At 44.7% G+C, this 12,931-nt stretch overlaps 2 protein-coding genes across 2 annotated transcripts; both read right to left on the minus strand.

Moving 5' to 3' along the window:
• Window positions 1-21: 21 nt before the first annotated feature.
• On the minus strand, window positions 22-1,179 carry LOC120039683 (extensin-like; the record flags this gene model as incomplete). The annotated part of the gene is made up of 2 exons (XM_038985101.1): window positions 1,176-1,179; window positions 22-1,032 (listed from the first exon to the last, which is right to left on the minus strand). Coding segments are annotated over exons 1-2 (1,015 nt in total), but the record flags the coding sequence as incomplete, so codon positions are not given.
• Window positions 1,180-11,308: 10,129 nt separating this feature from the next.
• Window positions 11,309-11,677, minus strand: LOC120039684 (putative uncharacterized protein DDB_G0271974; the record flags this gene model as incomplete). The annotated part of the gene is made up of 2 exons (XM_038985102.1): window positions 11,309-11,368; window positions 11,624-11,677. Coding segments are annotated over 2 exons (114 nt in total), but the record flags the coding sequence as incomplete, so codon positions are not given.
• Window positions 11,678-12,931: the final 1,254 nt, after the last annotated feature.

Consider the following 12,931-nt stretch of genomic DNA (forward strand, 5'->3'; position numbering starts at 1 on the left):
GATCTGGGGTGTCTGTATAGCCTGGTTCAGTTGGATCTGGGGTGTCTGTATAGCCTGGTTCAGTTGGATCTGGGGTGTCTGTATAGCCTGGTTCAGCTGGATCTGGGGTGTCTGTATAGCCTGGTTCAGCTGGATCTGGGGTGTCTGTATAGCCTGGTTCAGCTGGATCTGGGGTGTCTGTATAGCCTGGTTCAGTTGAATCTGGGGTGTCTGTATAGCCTGGTTCAGCTGGATCTGGGGTGTCTGTATAGCCTGGTTCAGTTGGATCTGGGGTGTCTGTATAGCCTGGTTCAGCTGGATCTGGGGTGTCTGTATAGCCTGGTTCAGCTGGATCTGGGGTGTCTGTATAGCCTGGTTCAGCTGGATCTGGGGTGTCTGTATAGCCTGGTTCAGTTGAATCTGGGGTGTCTGTATAGCCTGGTTCAGCTGGATCTGGGGTGTCTGTATAGCCTGGTTCAGCTGGATCTGGGGTGTCTGTATAGCCTGGTTCAGTTGGATCTGGGGTGTCTGTATAGCCTGGTTCAGTTGAATCTGGGGTGTCTGTATAGCCTGGTTCAGTTGAATCTGGGGTGTCTGTATAGCCTGGTTCAGTTGGACCTGGGGTGTCTGTATAGCCTGGTTCAGTTGAATCTCTAGCTGCTGGATCTGGGGTGTCTGTATAGCCTGGTTCAGTTGAATCTGGGGTGTCTGTATAGCCTGGTTCAGTTGAATCTCTAGCTGCTGGATCTGGGGTGTCTGTATAGCCTGGTTCAGCTGAATCTGGGGTGTCTGTATAGCCTGGTTCAGCTGGATCTGGGGTGTCTGTATAGCCTGGTTCAGTTGGATCTGGGGTGTCTGTATAGCCTGGTTCAGTTGAATCTGGGGTGTCTGTATAGCCTGGTTCAGCTGGATCTGGGGTGTCTGTATAGCCTGGTTCAGCTGGATCTGGGGTGTCTGTATAGCCTGGTTCAGCTGGATCTGGGGTGTCTGTATAGCCTGGTTCAGCTGGATCTGGGGTGTCTGTATAGCCTGGTTCAGTTGAATCTCTAGCTGCTGGGGGGCAGATGCATCAAGCATCTCAAAGTAGGAGTGCTGGTCTAGGATCAGGTCTCCCCTGTCCATGTAATCTTATTCATTGTGATCTAAACAGCAATCCTGATACTGCATCAGCACTCCTATTCTGAGACACTTCATACACATGGCCCCTGATGTGTCATTAGAATTGCAATGAAATGCATACTAAGGAATTCAGCAAGATATTATAACCAGTAGGGTACACAAGATCCTTTCATGTCTAGAGTTAAAAAGGTGCATTTTAGAATGCTGTACAGCACTTTGAGATATCAGCTGATGTAAGAAGGGCTATATAAATACATTTGATTTGATTTAGAATGGAGAAGATACAAAATGGCACATAGTCATTATCCTCTCAAAGGAACTGTCATCTACATTCTGAGTCGGGATGCAGTTCTATTATCAACAAAACCTTTGACGCCAAAAGCAGAAAATATACATTCTGAGTTGGGATCCAGCTCTATTATCAACCAAACAAGCACCAATTAACAAGCACCAATTAGCCTGGAGCTAGCCTGTGCTAGGGCCATCTCCCAACTAGCTGAAGAGGTTCATCAGCCACTCATTGGACTACAACACCTATTTTGCCAATTGGCCTGGACCCTTTTTATTGCCGATACGGAGCCCCACCGATCCTTCACGACTGGACTACCAACGTAATCCGCCCGAGGGGGTTTTTCAACTGGCTCCCATGTTGTAAACTCTCCTTCCAGACTCACATCAAACATCTCCAATCCAAAATTAAATCTTGAATTGGCTTCCTATTTCGCAACAAAGCATCCTTCACTCATGCTGCCAAACATACCCCCGTAAAACTGACCATCCTACCGATCCTCGACTTCGGCGATGTCATTTACAAAATAGCCTCCAACACTACTCAACAAATTGGATGCAGTCTGTCACAGTGCCATCCGTTTTGTCACCAAAGCCCCATATTCTACCCATCACTGCGACCTGTACGCTCTCGTTGGCTGGCCCTCGCTTCATACTCGCCAAACCCACTGGCTCCAGGTCATCTAAAAGACCCTGCTAGGTAAAGCCCCGCCTTATCTCAGTTCGCTGGTCATCATAGCAGCACCCACCCGTAGGCACGCGCTCCAGCAGGTATATCTCACTTGTCACCCCCAAAGCCAATTCCTATTTGGCCACCTCTCCTGCTCGTTCTCTGCTGCAAATGACTGGAACGAACTACAAAAATCTCTGAAACTGGAGACACTTATCTCCCTCACTAGCTTTAAGCATCAGCTGTCAAAGCAGCTCACAGATCACTGCACCTGTACATAACCCATCTGTAAATAGCCCAAACAACTACCTCATCCCCTAGTGTATTTATTTATTTATCTTGCTCCTTTGCACCCCAGTATTTCTACTTTGCACATTCATCTTCCGCACATCTACCATTCCAGTGTTTAATTGATATATTGTATTTACTTTGCCACCATGGCCTATTTATTGCCTTACCTCCCTTATCTCACCTCATTTGCACACATTGTATATAGACTTGTTTTTCTGCTGTATTATTGACTGTATGTTTGTTTTACTCCATGTGTAACTCTGTGTTGTTATATGTGTCAAACTGCTTTGCTTTATCTTGGCCAGGTCGCAGTTGTAAATGAGAACCTGTTCTCATCTTGCCTACCTGGTTAAATAAAGGTGAAATTAAAAATTAAAAAATCATGAGGTAGGAAAATTATGTGGATATACTGTAGCAACATCTCAAGATATCTGTCAGGAAGTTAAAGCTTGGTCGCAAATGGGTCTTCCAAATGGACAATGACCCCAAGCATACTTCCAAAGTTCTGGCAAAATGGCTTAAGGACAACAAAGTCAAGGTATTGGAGTGGCCATCACAAAGCCCTGACCTCAATCCTATAGAGAATGTGTGGGCAGAACTGAAAAACCGTGTGCGAGCAAGGAGGCTTACAAACCTGACTTAGTTACAGCCTTGTGGAAGGCTACCCAAAATGTTTGACCCAAGTTAAACAATTTAAAGGCTATGCTACCAAATACTAATTGAGTGTATGTAAACTTCTGACCCAATGGAAATGTGATGAAAGAAATAAATGCTGAAATAAATAATTCCCTCTACTATTATTCTGACATTTCACATTCTTAAAATAAAGACGTGATCCTATCTGACCTAAGACAGTGAATTTGCCCTGGGATTAAATGTCAAGAATTGTGAAAAACTGAGTTTAAATGTATTTGGCTAAGGTGTATGTAAACTTCTGCCTTCAACTGTACATGAGATGAGTAATGCCAGATATACATGATTAAAGTGACTAGTGTCCCATTCTTTAAAGTGGCCAGTGATTTTAGTCTATGCATACAGTCTACAGTTTATCATGAGGTACTCTACCTCAGGCGAGCAATACCTCGAGACTTCCTTAATATTAGGCATTGCGCACCAGCTGTTATTGACAAATTGTAAGAACCAACGCTGGAGATGAGAAGCAGGTACAAGGAGTTGAATTACCAATGGAACAGAACAGGAACAGCGTCAGAACAGGGGAACAAAACGACTTGACGACAATAATGATGAAGCAGGGAGCATCCTCGGGAACAGACAGATATAGGGGAGGTAATGAAAGCAGGTGATTGAGTCCAGGTGAGTCCAATGAATCGCTGATGCACGTGACGAGGGAAACAGGTGTGCATAATGATGGTGACAGGAGTGCGGACTGCTGGGCAGCCTGGTGCCCTCGAGTGCCAGGGATGAAGAGAGGGAGCAGGCATGACACAAATAAACACCACCACTCTTTGTCTTACCGATGCACGGGAAACCCAGCAAACTGTATACTATCCATGTCGTCGTTCAGCCACGACTCGGTGACACATAAGATATTACAGTTTTTAGTGTTCCATAGTCTCGAGCAGAGCTCATCCAGTTTATTCTCCAGTGAATGCACGTTGGCCAATAGAACGGATGGTAGAGGTGGGTTACCCGCTCGCCAACGAATTCTCACCAGACTCAGGGTATACTGGGAGGAGAGGATTTTACATCAATGTCAAGTACATCATCATTAAGAGCAGGTCTTTAACATGTGGGCATGGGCAGCTACAACAACACTGAGGTAAACCCCAGTTAGTATGGGCAGCTACAACAACACTGAGATAAACCCCAGTTAGTATGGGCAGCTACAACAACACTGAGATAAACCCCAGTTAGTATGGGCAGCTACAACAACACTGAGATAAACCCCAGTTAGTATGGGCAGCTACAACAACACTGAGATAAACCCCAGTTAGTATGGGCAGCTACAACAACACTGAGATAAACCCCAGTTAGTATGGGCAGCTACAACAACACTGAGATATACCCCAGTTAGTATGGGCAGCTACAACACCACTGAGATAAACCCCAGTTAGTATGGGCAGCTACAACAACACTGAGATAAACCCCAGTTAGTATGGGCAGCTACAACAACACTGAGATAAACCCCAGTTAGTATGGGCAGCTACAACAACACTGAGGTAAACCCCAGTTAGTATGGGCAGCTACAACAACACTGAGGTAAACCCCAGTTAGTATGGGCAGCTACAACAACACTGAGGTAAACCCCAGTTAGTATGGGCAGCTACAACAACACTGAGATAAACCCCAGTTAGTATGGGCAGCTACAACAACACTGAGGTAAACCCCAGTTAGTATGGGCAGCTACAACAACACTGAGATAAACCCCAGTTAGTATGGGCAGCTACAACAACACTGAGGTAAACCCCAGTTAGTATGGGCAGCTACAACAACACTGAGGTAAACCCCAGTTAGTATGGGCAGCTACAACAACACTGAGGTAAACCCCAGTTAGTATGGGCAGCTACAACAACACTGAGGTAAACCCCAGTTAGTATGGGCAGCTACAACAACACTGAGATAAACCCCAGTTAGTATGGGCAGCTACAACAACACTGAGGTAAACCCCAGTTAGTATGGGCAGCTACAACAACACTGAGGTAAACCCCAGTTAGTATGGGCAGCTACAACAACACTGAGGTAAACCCCAGTTAGTATGGGCAGCTACAACAACACTGAGATAAACCCCAGTTAGTATGGGCAGCTACAACAACACTGAGGTAAACCCCAGTTAGTATGGGCAGCTACAACAACACTGAGATAAACCCCAGTTAGTATGGGCAGCTACAACAACACTGAGGTAAACCCCAGTTAGTATGGGCAGCTACAACAACACTGAGGTAAACCCCAGTTAGTATGGGCAGCTACAACAACACTGAGGTAAACCCCAGTTAGTATGGGCAGCTACAACAACACTGAGATATACCCCAGTTAGTATGGGCAGCTACAACAACACTGAGGTAAACCCCAGTTAGTATGGGCAGCTACAACAACACTGAGGTAAACCCCAGTTAGTATGGGCAGCTACAACAACACTGAGGTAAACCCCAGTTAGTATGGGCAGCTACAACAACACTGAGGTAAACCCCAGTTAGTATGGGCAGCTACAACAACACTGAGATAAACCCCAGTTAGTATGGGCAGCTACAACAACACTGAGATAAACCCCAGTTAGTATGGGCAGCTACAACAACACTGAGATAAACCCCAGTTAGTATGGGCAGCTACAACAACACTGAGATAAACCCCAGTTAGTATGGGCAGCTACAACAACACTGAGATAAACCCCAGTTAGTATGGGCAGCTACAACAACACTGAGATAAACCCCAGTTAGTATGGGCAGCTACAACAACACTGAGATAAACCCCAGTTAGTATGGGCAGCTACAACAACACTGAGATAAACCCCAGTTAGTATGGGCAGCTACAACAACACTGAGATAAACCCCAGTTAGTATGGGCAGCTACAACAACACTGAGGTAAACCCCAGTTAGTATGGGCAGCTACAACAACACTGAGATAAACCCCAGTTAGTATGGGCAGCTACAACAACACTGAGGTAAACCCCAGTTAGTATGGGCAGCTACAACAACACTGAGGTAAACCCCAGTTAGTATGGGCAGCTACAACAACACTGAGATAAACCCCAGTTAGTATGGGCAGCTACAACAACACTGAGATAAACCCCAGTTAGTATGGGCAGCTACAACAACACTGAGATATACCCCAGTTAGTATGGGCAGCTACAACAACACTGAGATAAACCCCAGTTAGTATGGGCAGCTACAACAACACTGAGGTAAACCCCAGTTAGTATGGGCAGCTACAACAACACTGAGATAAACCCCAGTTAGTATGGGCAGCTACAACAACACTGAGATAAACCCCAGTTAGTATGGGCAGCTACAACAACACTGAGATAAACCCCAGTTAGTATGGGCAGCTACAACAACACTGAGATAAACCCCAGTTAGTATGGGCAGCTACAACAACACTGAGATAAACCCCAGTTAGTATGGGCAGCTACAACAACACTGAGGTAAACCCCAGTTAGTATGGGCAGCTACAACAACACTGAGATAAACCCCAGTTAGTATGGGCAGCTACAACAACACTGAGATAAACCCCAGTTAGTATGGGCAGCTACAACAACACTGAGATAAACCCCAGTTAGTATGGGCAGCCACAACAACACTGAGATAAACCCCAGTTAGTATGGGCAGCTACAACAACACTGAGGTAAACCCCAGTTAGTATGGGCAGCCACAACAACACTGAGATAAACCCCAGTTAGTATGGGCAGCCACAACAACACTGAGGTAAACCCCAGTTAGTATGGGCAGCTACAACAACACTGAGATAAACCCCAGTTAGTATGGGCAGCTACAACAACACTGAGGTAAACCCCAGTTAGTATGGGCAGCTACAACAACACTGAGATAAACCCCAGTTAGTATGGGCAGCTACAACAACACTGAGATAAACCCCAGTTAGTATGGGCAGCTACAACAACACTGAGATAAACCCCAGTTAGTATGGGCAGCTACAACAACACTGAGGTAAACCCCAGTTAGTATGGGCAGCTACAACAACACTGAGATAAACCCCAGTTAGTATGGGCAGCTACAACAACACTGAGATAAACCCCAGTTAGTATGGGCAGCTACAACAACACTGAGATAAACCCCAGTTAGTATGGGCAGCTACAACAACACTGAGATAAACCCCAGTTAGTATGGGCAGCTACAACAACACTGAGATATACACTATTTAATGGGACATCAGCGATTCAAAGCAAGTTATCCTGCCGTTCAATTTGATGAAATATGCATGCCCCATGACCCGTGTGTTTATAGTTTTGTTTAATGTTGTGTTAGTGTATGTAAGTGGTTTTGTCTGAGACGTTGTTGCCCCTGCTTCTATTGGACCAGGTCTCTCTTGAAAAAAATATGTTATCTCAATGAGAAAAACCTGTATAAATAAAGGTAAAATAATAAAAAACTTAAAATCCACATGATACTCTAAGAATATTCACACACCTATTTATTATATTGAATTGAACAGCCAAATGCCACCATATTCCCTACATAGTGCCCTACTTTTCACAAGAGACCTATGGGCCCTGGGAGAAAGGAGTGTACTATTGGCGATATGGTGCCATTTGAGGCTCCCGGAGGATAACGGGAACCAGGACTAGACGCTGAAAAAGGAAAACTCATACATCTACACTTAAGTCATTCAGGACACGCCCTTATTCACACTTACAGGAACAGTTAGGGTTAAACGCCTTTGCTCAAGGGCACATCCACGGATGTTTCACTTAGATGGCTCAGGGATTCGAACCAGCGACCTTACTGGCCCAGTACTCTTTACCACTAGGCTACCTGCCGCCCTATTAGATTATATGCAGGTTATTCATGTTCCATCCCTGGTTCCTGTTATCAGTGTGAAATATATTCAGTTTACTCATGTCCCATCCCTGGTTCCTGTTATTAGTGTGAAATATATTCAGCTTTTCTTATGTCCCAAATGGAGCTCTATAGGAGAAAGCCCTGCCTCCAGCTGTTTGCTTAGAAATTCTGGGGACAGTTAGGAGGCCTGCATCTTGTGACCGTAGCGTACGTGTAGGTATGTTTGGCAGGACCAAATCGGAAAGATAGGTAGGAGCAAGCCCATGTAATGCTCTGTAGATTAGCAGTAAAACCTTGAAATCAGCCCTAGCCTTAACAGGAAGCCAGTTTACAGAGGCTATCACTGGAGTAGTTTAATGAGATTTTCTGGTTCTAGTCAAGATTCTAGCAGCTGGGTTTAGCACTAACTGAAGTTTATTTGGTGTTTTATCCGGGTAGCCGGAAAGTAGAGCATTGCGGTAGTCTAATCTAGAAGTGACAAAAGCATGGATACATTTTTCTGTATAATTTTTGGACAGAAAGTTTCAGATTTTTGCAATGTTACCTAGACAGAAAAAAGCTGTAATTGAAAAAGTCTTGATATGTTCGTCAAAAGAGTGATCAGGGTCCAGAGTAACGCCGAGGTCCTTCACAGTTTTATTTGAGACGACTGCACAACCATCAAGATTAATTTTCAACAGAAGATCTCTTTGTTTCTTGGGACCTAGAATTAGCATCTCTGTTTTGTCCGAGTTTAAAAGTAGAACATTTGCAGCCATCCACTTCCTTATGTCTGAAACACAGACTTCTAGCGAGGCCAATTTGGGGCTTCACCATGTTTCATTGAAATGTACAGCTGTGTGTCGTCCGCATAGCAGTGAAAGTTAACATTATGTTTCCGAATGACATCACCAAGATGTAAAATATATAGTGAAAACAAAAGTGGTCCTGAAACGGAACCTTGAGGATCACTGAAATTGACAGTTGATTTGTCAGTGGACAAACCATCTACAGAGACAAACTGATATCTTTCCGACAGATAAGATCTAAACCAGGCCAGAACTTGTCCGTGTAGACCAATTTGGGTTTCCAATCTCTCCAAAATAATGTGGTGATCGATGATATCAAAAGCAGCACTAAGGTCTAGGAGCACAAGGACATATGCAGAGCCTCGGTCTGAGGCCATTTAAAGGTAATTTACCACCTTCACAAGTGCAGTCTCAGTGCTATGATGGGGTCTAAAACCAGACTGAAGCGTTTCATATACATTGTTTGTCTTCAGGGAGGCAGTGAGTTGCTACGCAACAGCTTTTTCCAAAAAAATTGGCCGGAATGGGAGATTCGATATAGGCCGATAGTTTTTTACATTTTCTGGGTCAAGGTTTGGCTTTTTCAAGATAGGCTTTATTACTGCCACTTTTAGTGAGTTTGGTACACATCCGGTGGATAGAGAGCATTTATTATGTTCAACATAGGAGGGCCAAGCACAGGAAGCAGCTCTTTCAGTAGTTTAGTTGGAATAGGGTCCAGTATGCAGCTTGAAGGTTTAGAGGCCATGATTACTTTCATCATTGTGTCAAGAGATATAGTACTAAAACACTTGAGTGTCTCCCTTGATCCTTGGTCCTGGCAGAGTTGTGCAGACTCAGGACAGCTGAGCTTTGGAGGAATACGCAGATTTAAAGAGGAGTCCGTAATTTGCTTTCTAATGATCATGATCTTTTCCTCAAAGAAGTTATGAATTTATCACTGCTGAAGTGAAAGCCATCCTCTCTTGGGGAATGCTGCTTTTTAGTTAGCTTTGCGACAGTATCAAAAATACATTTAGGATTTTTCTTTTTTTCCTCAATTAAGATGTAAAAATAGGATGATCGAGCAGCAGTGAGGGCTCTTCGGTACTGCACGGTACTGTCTTTCCAAGCTAGTCGGAAGACTTCCAGTTTGGTGTAGCGCCATTTCCGTTCCAATTTTCTGGAAGCTTGCTTCAGAGCTCTGGTATTTTCTGTATACCAGGGAGCTAGTTTCTTATGACAAATGTTTTTTGTTTTTAGGGGTGCGACTGCATCTAGGGTATTGCGCAAGGTTACATTGAGTTCCTCAGTTCGGTGGTTAACCGATTTTTGTACTCTGACATCCTTTTTTAGTGTGAAGCATTTTCAGCTTACTCATGTCCAATCCCTGGTTCCTGTTATTAGTGTGAAATATATTCAGCTTACTCATGTCCAATCCCTGGTTCCTGTTATTAGTGTGAAATATATTCAGCTTACTCATGTCCAATCCCTGGTTCCTGTTATTAGTGTGAAATATATTCAGCTTACTCATGTCCAATCCCTGGTTCCTGTTATTAGTGTGAAATATATTCAGCTTACTCATGTCCAATCCCTGGTTCCTGTTATTAGTGTGAAATATATTCAGCTTACTCATGTCCAATCCCTGGTTCCTGTTATTAGTGTGAAATAAATGCAGCTTTCCATGTGCCATCCCATTACTGGAAGTCAATATGTGATGTGACACTCACTGACTACTTTGAACTCAGGTCATATAAACTGTACAGTGAGACTTCTGACTGGTGAGTTAAATAAACAAAGATTACAAACAACATGAAGTTTAATGTTGAACTGCCTCAGTTTCTTGACACATCAGATACATTGTTCATATTTACATCAAACATAAACCCATGTAAAACATATAAGTTGAAATGTCTCACAAACAGTATTTTAGAGTTCCCTCGCAGTGGCAACACTCACAATGATTACAAGTTCATATTTCCACATTGATCCAGATCAGACCAGATCCCCTTTCCACAGATAATACAAGGAAAATACTTCATATGTGAAACCAGAGGAGAGAGACTGAATATTTCAAAATAACTGAATTTCAATGCAATGAGAGGCATATACAGGATAATGTTTAGTTATGGGCACTACAAAGTTAGTTTTATAAAACTCTGTAACATGGTAAATGTTATTGTGAAAATCTATCGCTAACACAAGTTAGAGAGCAATTGTTGGACAATTGTTGTTTCGCCAAAACCGCGGACAACATAACTGTTTAGTGTCCCCAAATGCAGCAGTTTGTAGCTTATATTGTAAATAATACAATAATAATAGAAGGAGGCATAGGAGGATGTGAACGAGGAGGGTGTGGAGGATGATGATGATGATGAGGAGAAGAGGAATAGGAGGATGAGGAGGAGGATGTGGAGGAGGAGGAAGAGGATGTGGAGGAGGCGGACAACTAGGAGGAGGAGGAGGAATTGGAGGAGGATGTGGAGGAGGAGAAAGATGATGTGGAGGAGGAGGCTATGGAGGTGGAGGAGGAGGAGAAGGAAGATATGGAGGAGGATGTGGAGGAGGATGTGGAGGAGGTTGATGTGGAGGAGGAGGATGTGGAGGAGGAGGAGGAGGAGGAGAAGGAAGATATGGAGGAGGATGTGGAGGAGGATGTGGAGGATATGGAGGAGGAGGATGTGGAGGAGGATGTGGAGGACGAGGAATAAGATGAGGAGGATCAGGAGGAGGAGGAGGTTAATATGGAGGAGGAATAGGATGTGGAAGGGAAGGAGGAATAGGGTGAGGAGGATCAGGAGAAGGAGGAGGAGGTTAATATGGAGAAGGAATAGGATGTGGAAGAGGAGGAGGAATAGGATTTGGAAGAGGAGGAGGAATAGGATGTGGAAGAGGATGAGGAGGAATAGGATGTGGAAGAGGATGAGGATGAGGAGGAATAGGATGTGGAAGAGGAGGAGGATGATGAGGAATAGGATGTGGAAGAGGAGGAGGATGAGGAGGAATAGGATGTGGAAGAGGAGGAGGAGGAATAGGATGTGGAAGAGGATGAGGATGAGGGGGAATAGGATGTGGAAGAGGATGAGGATGAGGAGGAATAGGATATGGAAGAGGATGAGGATGAGGAGGAATAGGATGTGGAAGAGGAGGAGGGGGAATAGGATGTGGAAGAGGATGAGGATGAGGAGGAATAGGATGTGGAAGAGGATGAGGATGAGGAGGAATAGGATGTGGAAGAGGATGAGGAGGAGGAGGAATAGGATGTGGAAGAGGATGAGGATGAGGAGGAATAGGATGTGGAAGAGGATGAGGATGAGGAGGAATGGGATGTGGAAGAGGATGAGGATGAGGAGGAATAGGATGTGGAAGAGGAGGAGGAGGAATAGGATGTGGAAGAGGATGAGGATGAGGAGGAATAGGATGTGGAAGAGGCGGAGGAGGAATAGGATGTGGAAGAGGAGGAGGAGGAATATGATGTGGAAGAGGAGTAGGAGGAATAGGATGTGGAAGAGGAGGAAGAGGAATATGATGTGGAAGAGGATGAGGAGGAATAGGATGTGGAAGAGGAGGAGGAGGAATAGGATGTGGAAGAGGATGAGGAGGAATAGGATGTGGAAGAGGAGGAGGAGGAATAGGATGTGGAAGAGGATGAGGAGGAATAGGATATGGAAGAGGATGAGGAATAGGATGTGGAATAGGAGGAATAGGATGTGGAATAGAAGGAGGAGGATGTGGAAGAGGAGGAGGAATAGGATGTGGAGGAGGAGGAATAGGATGTGGAATAGGAGGAATAGGATGTGGAATAGAAGGAGAATAATGTGGAATAGGAGGATGAGGCTGATGTGGAATAGGATGTGGAGGAGGAGGAGGATGAATAGGATGTGGAAGAGGAGGAATAGGATGTGGAATAGAAGGAGGATGATGTGGAATAGGAGGAGGAGGATGTGGAAGAGGAGGAGGAGGATGTGGAAGAGGAGGAGGAGGAGGAGGAGGAATATGATGTGGAATAGGAGGAGGAATATGATGTGGAGGAGGAGGAGGAATATGATGTGGAGGAGGAGGAGGAATAGGATGTGGAGGAGGAGGAGGAATATGATGTGGAGGAGGAGGAGGAATATGTGGAATAGGAGGAGGAATAGGATGTGGAGGAGGAGGAGGAATATGATGTGGAGGAGGAGGATGAATAGGATGTGGAGGAGGAGGAGGAATATGATGTGGAGGAGGAGGAGGAATATGTGGAATAGGAGGAGGAATAGGATGTGGAGGAGGAGGAGGAATATGATGTGGAAGAGGAGAATGTGGAGGAGGAGGAGGATATGGAGGAAGAGGAGTGGGTGTGGAGGAG

Source organism: Salvelinus namaycush, unplaced genomic scaffold, assembly GCF_016432855.1.
Source record: "Salvelinus namaycush isolate Seneca unplaced genomic scaffold, SaNama_1.0 Scaffold2915, whole genome shotgun sequence".
Lineage (NCBI taxonomy): Eukaryota > Metazoa > Chordata > Actinopteri > Salmoniformes > Salmonidae > Salvelinus > Salvelinus namaycush.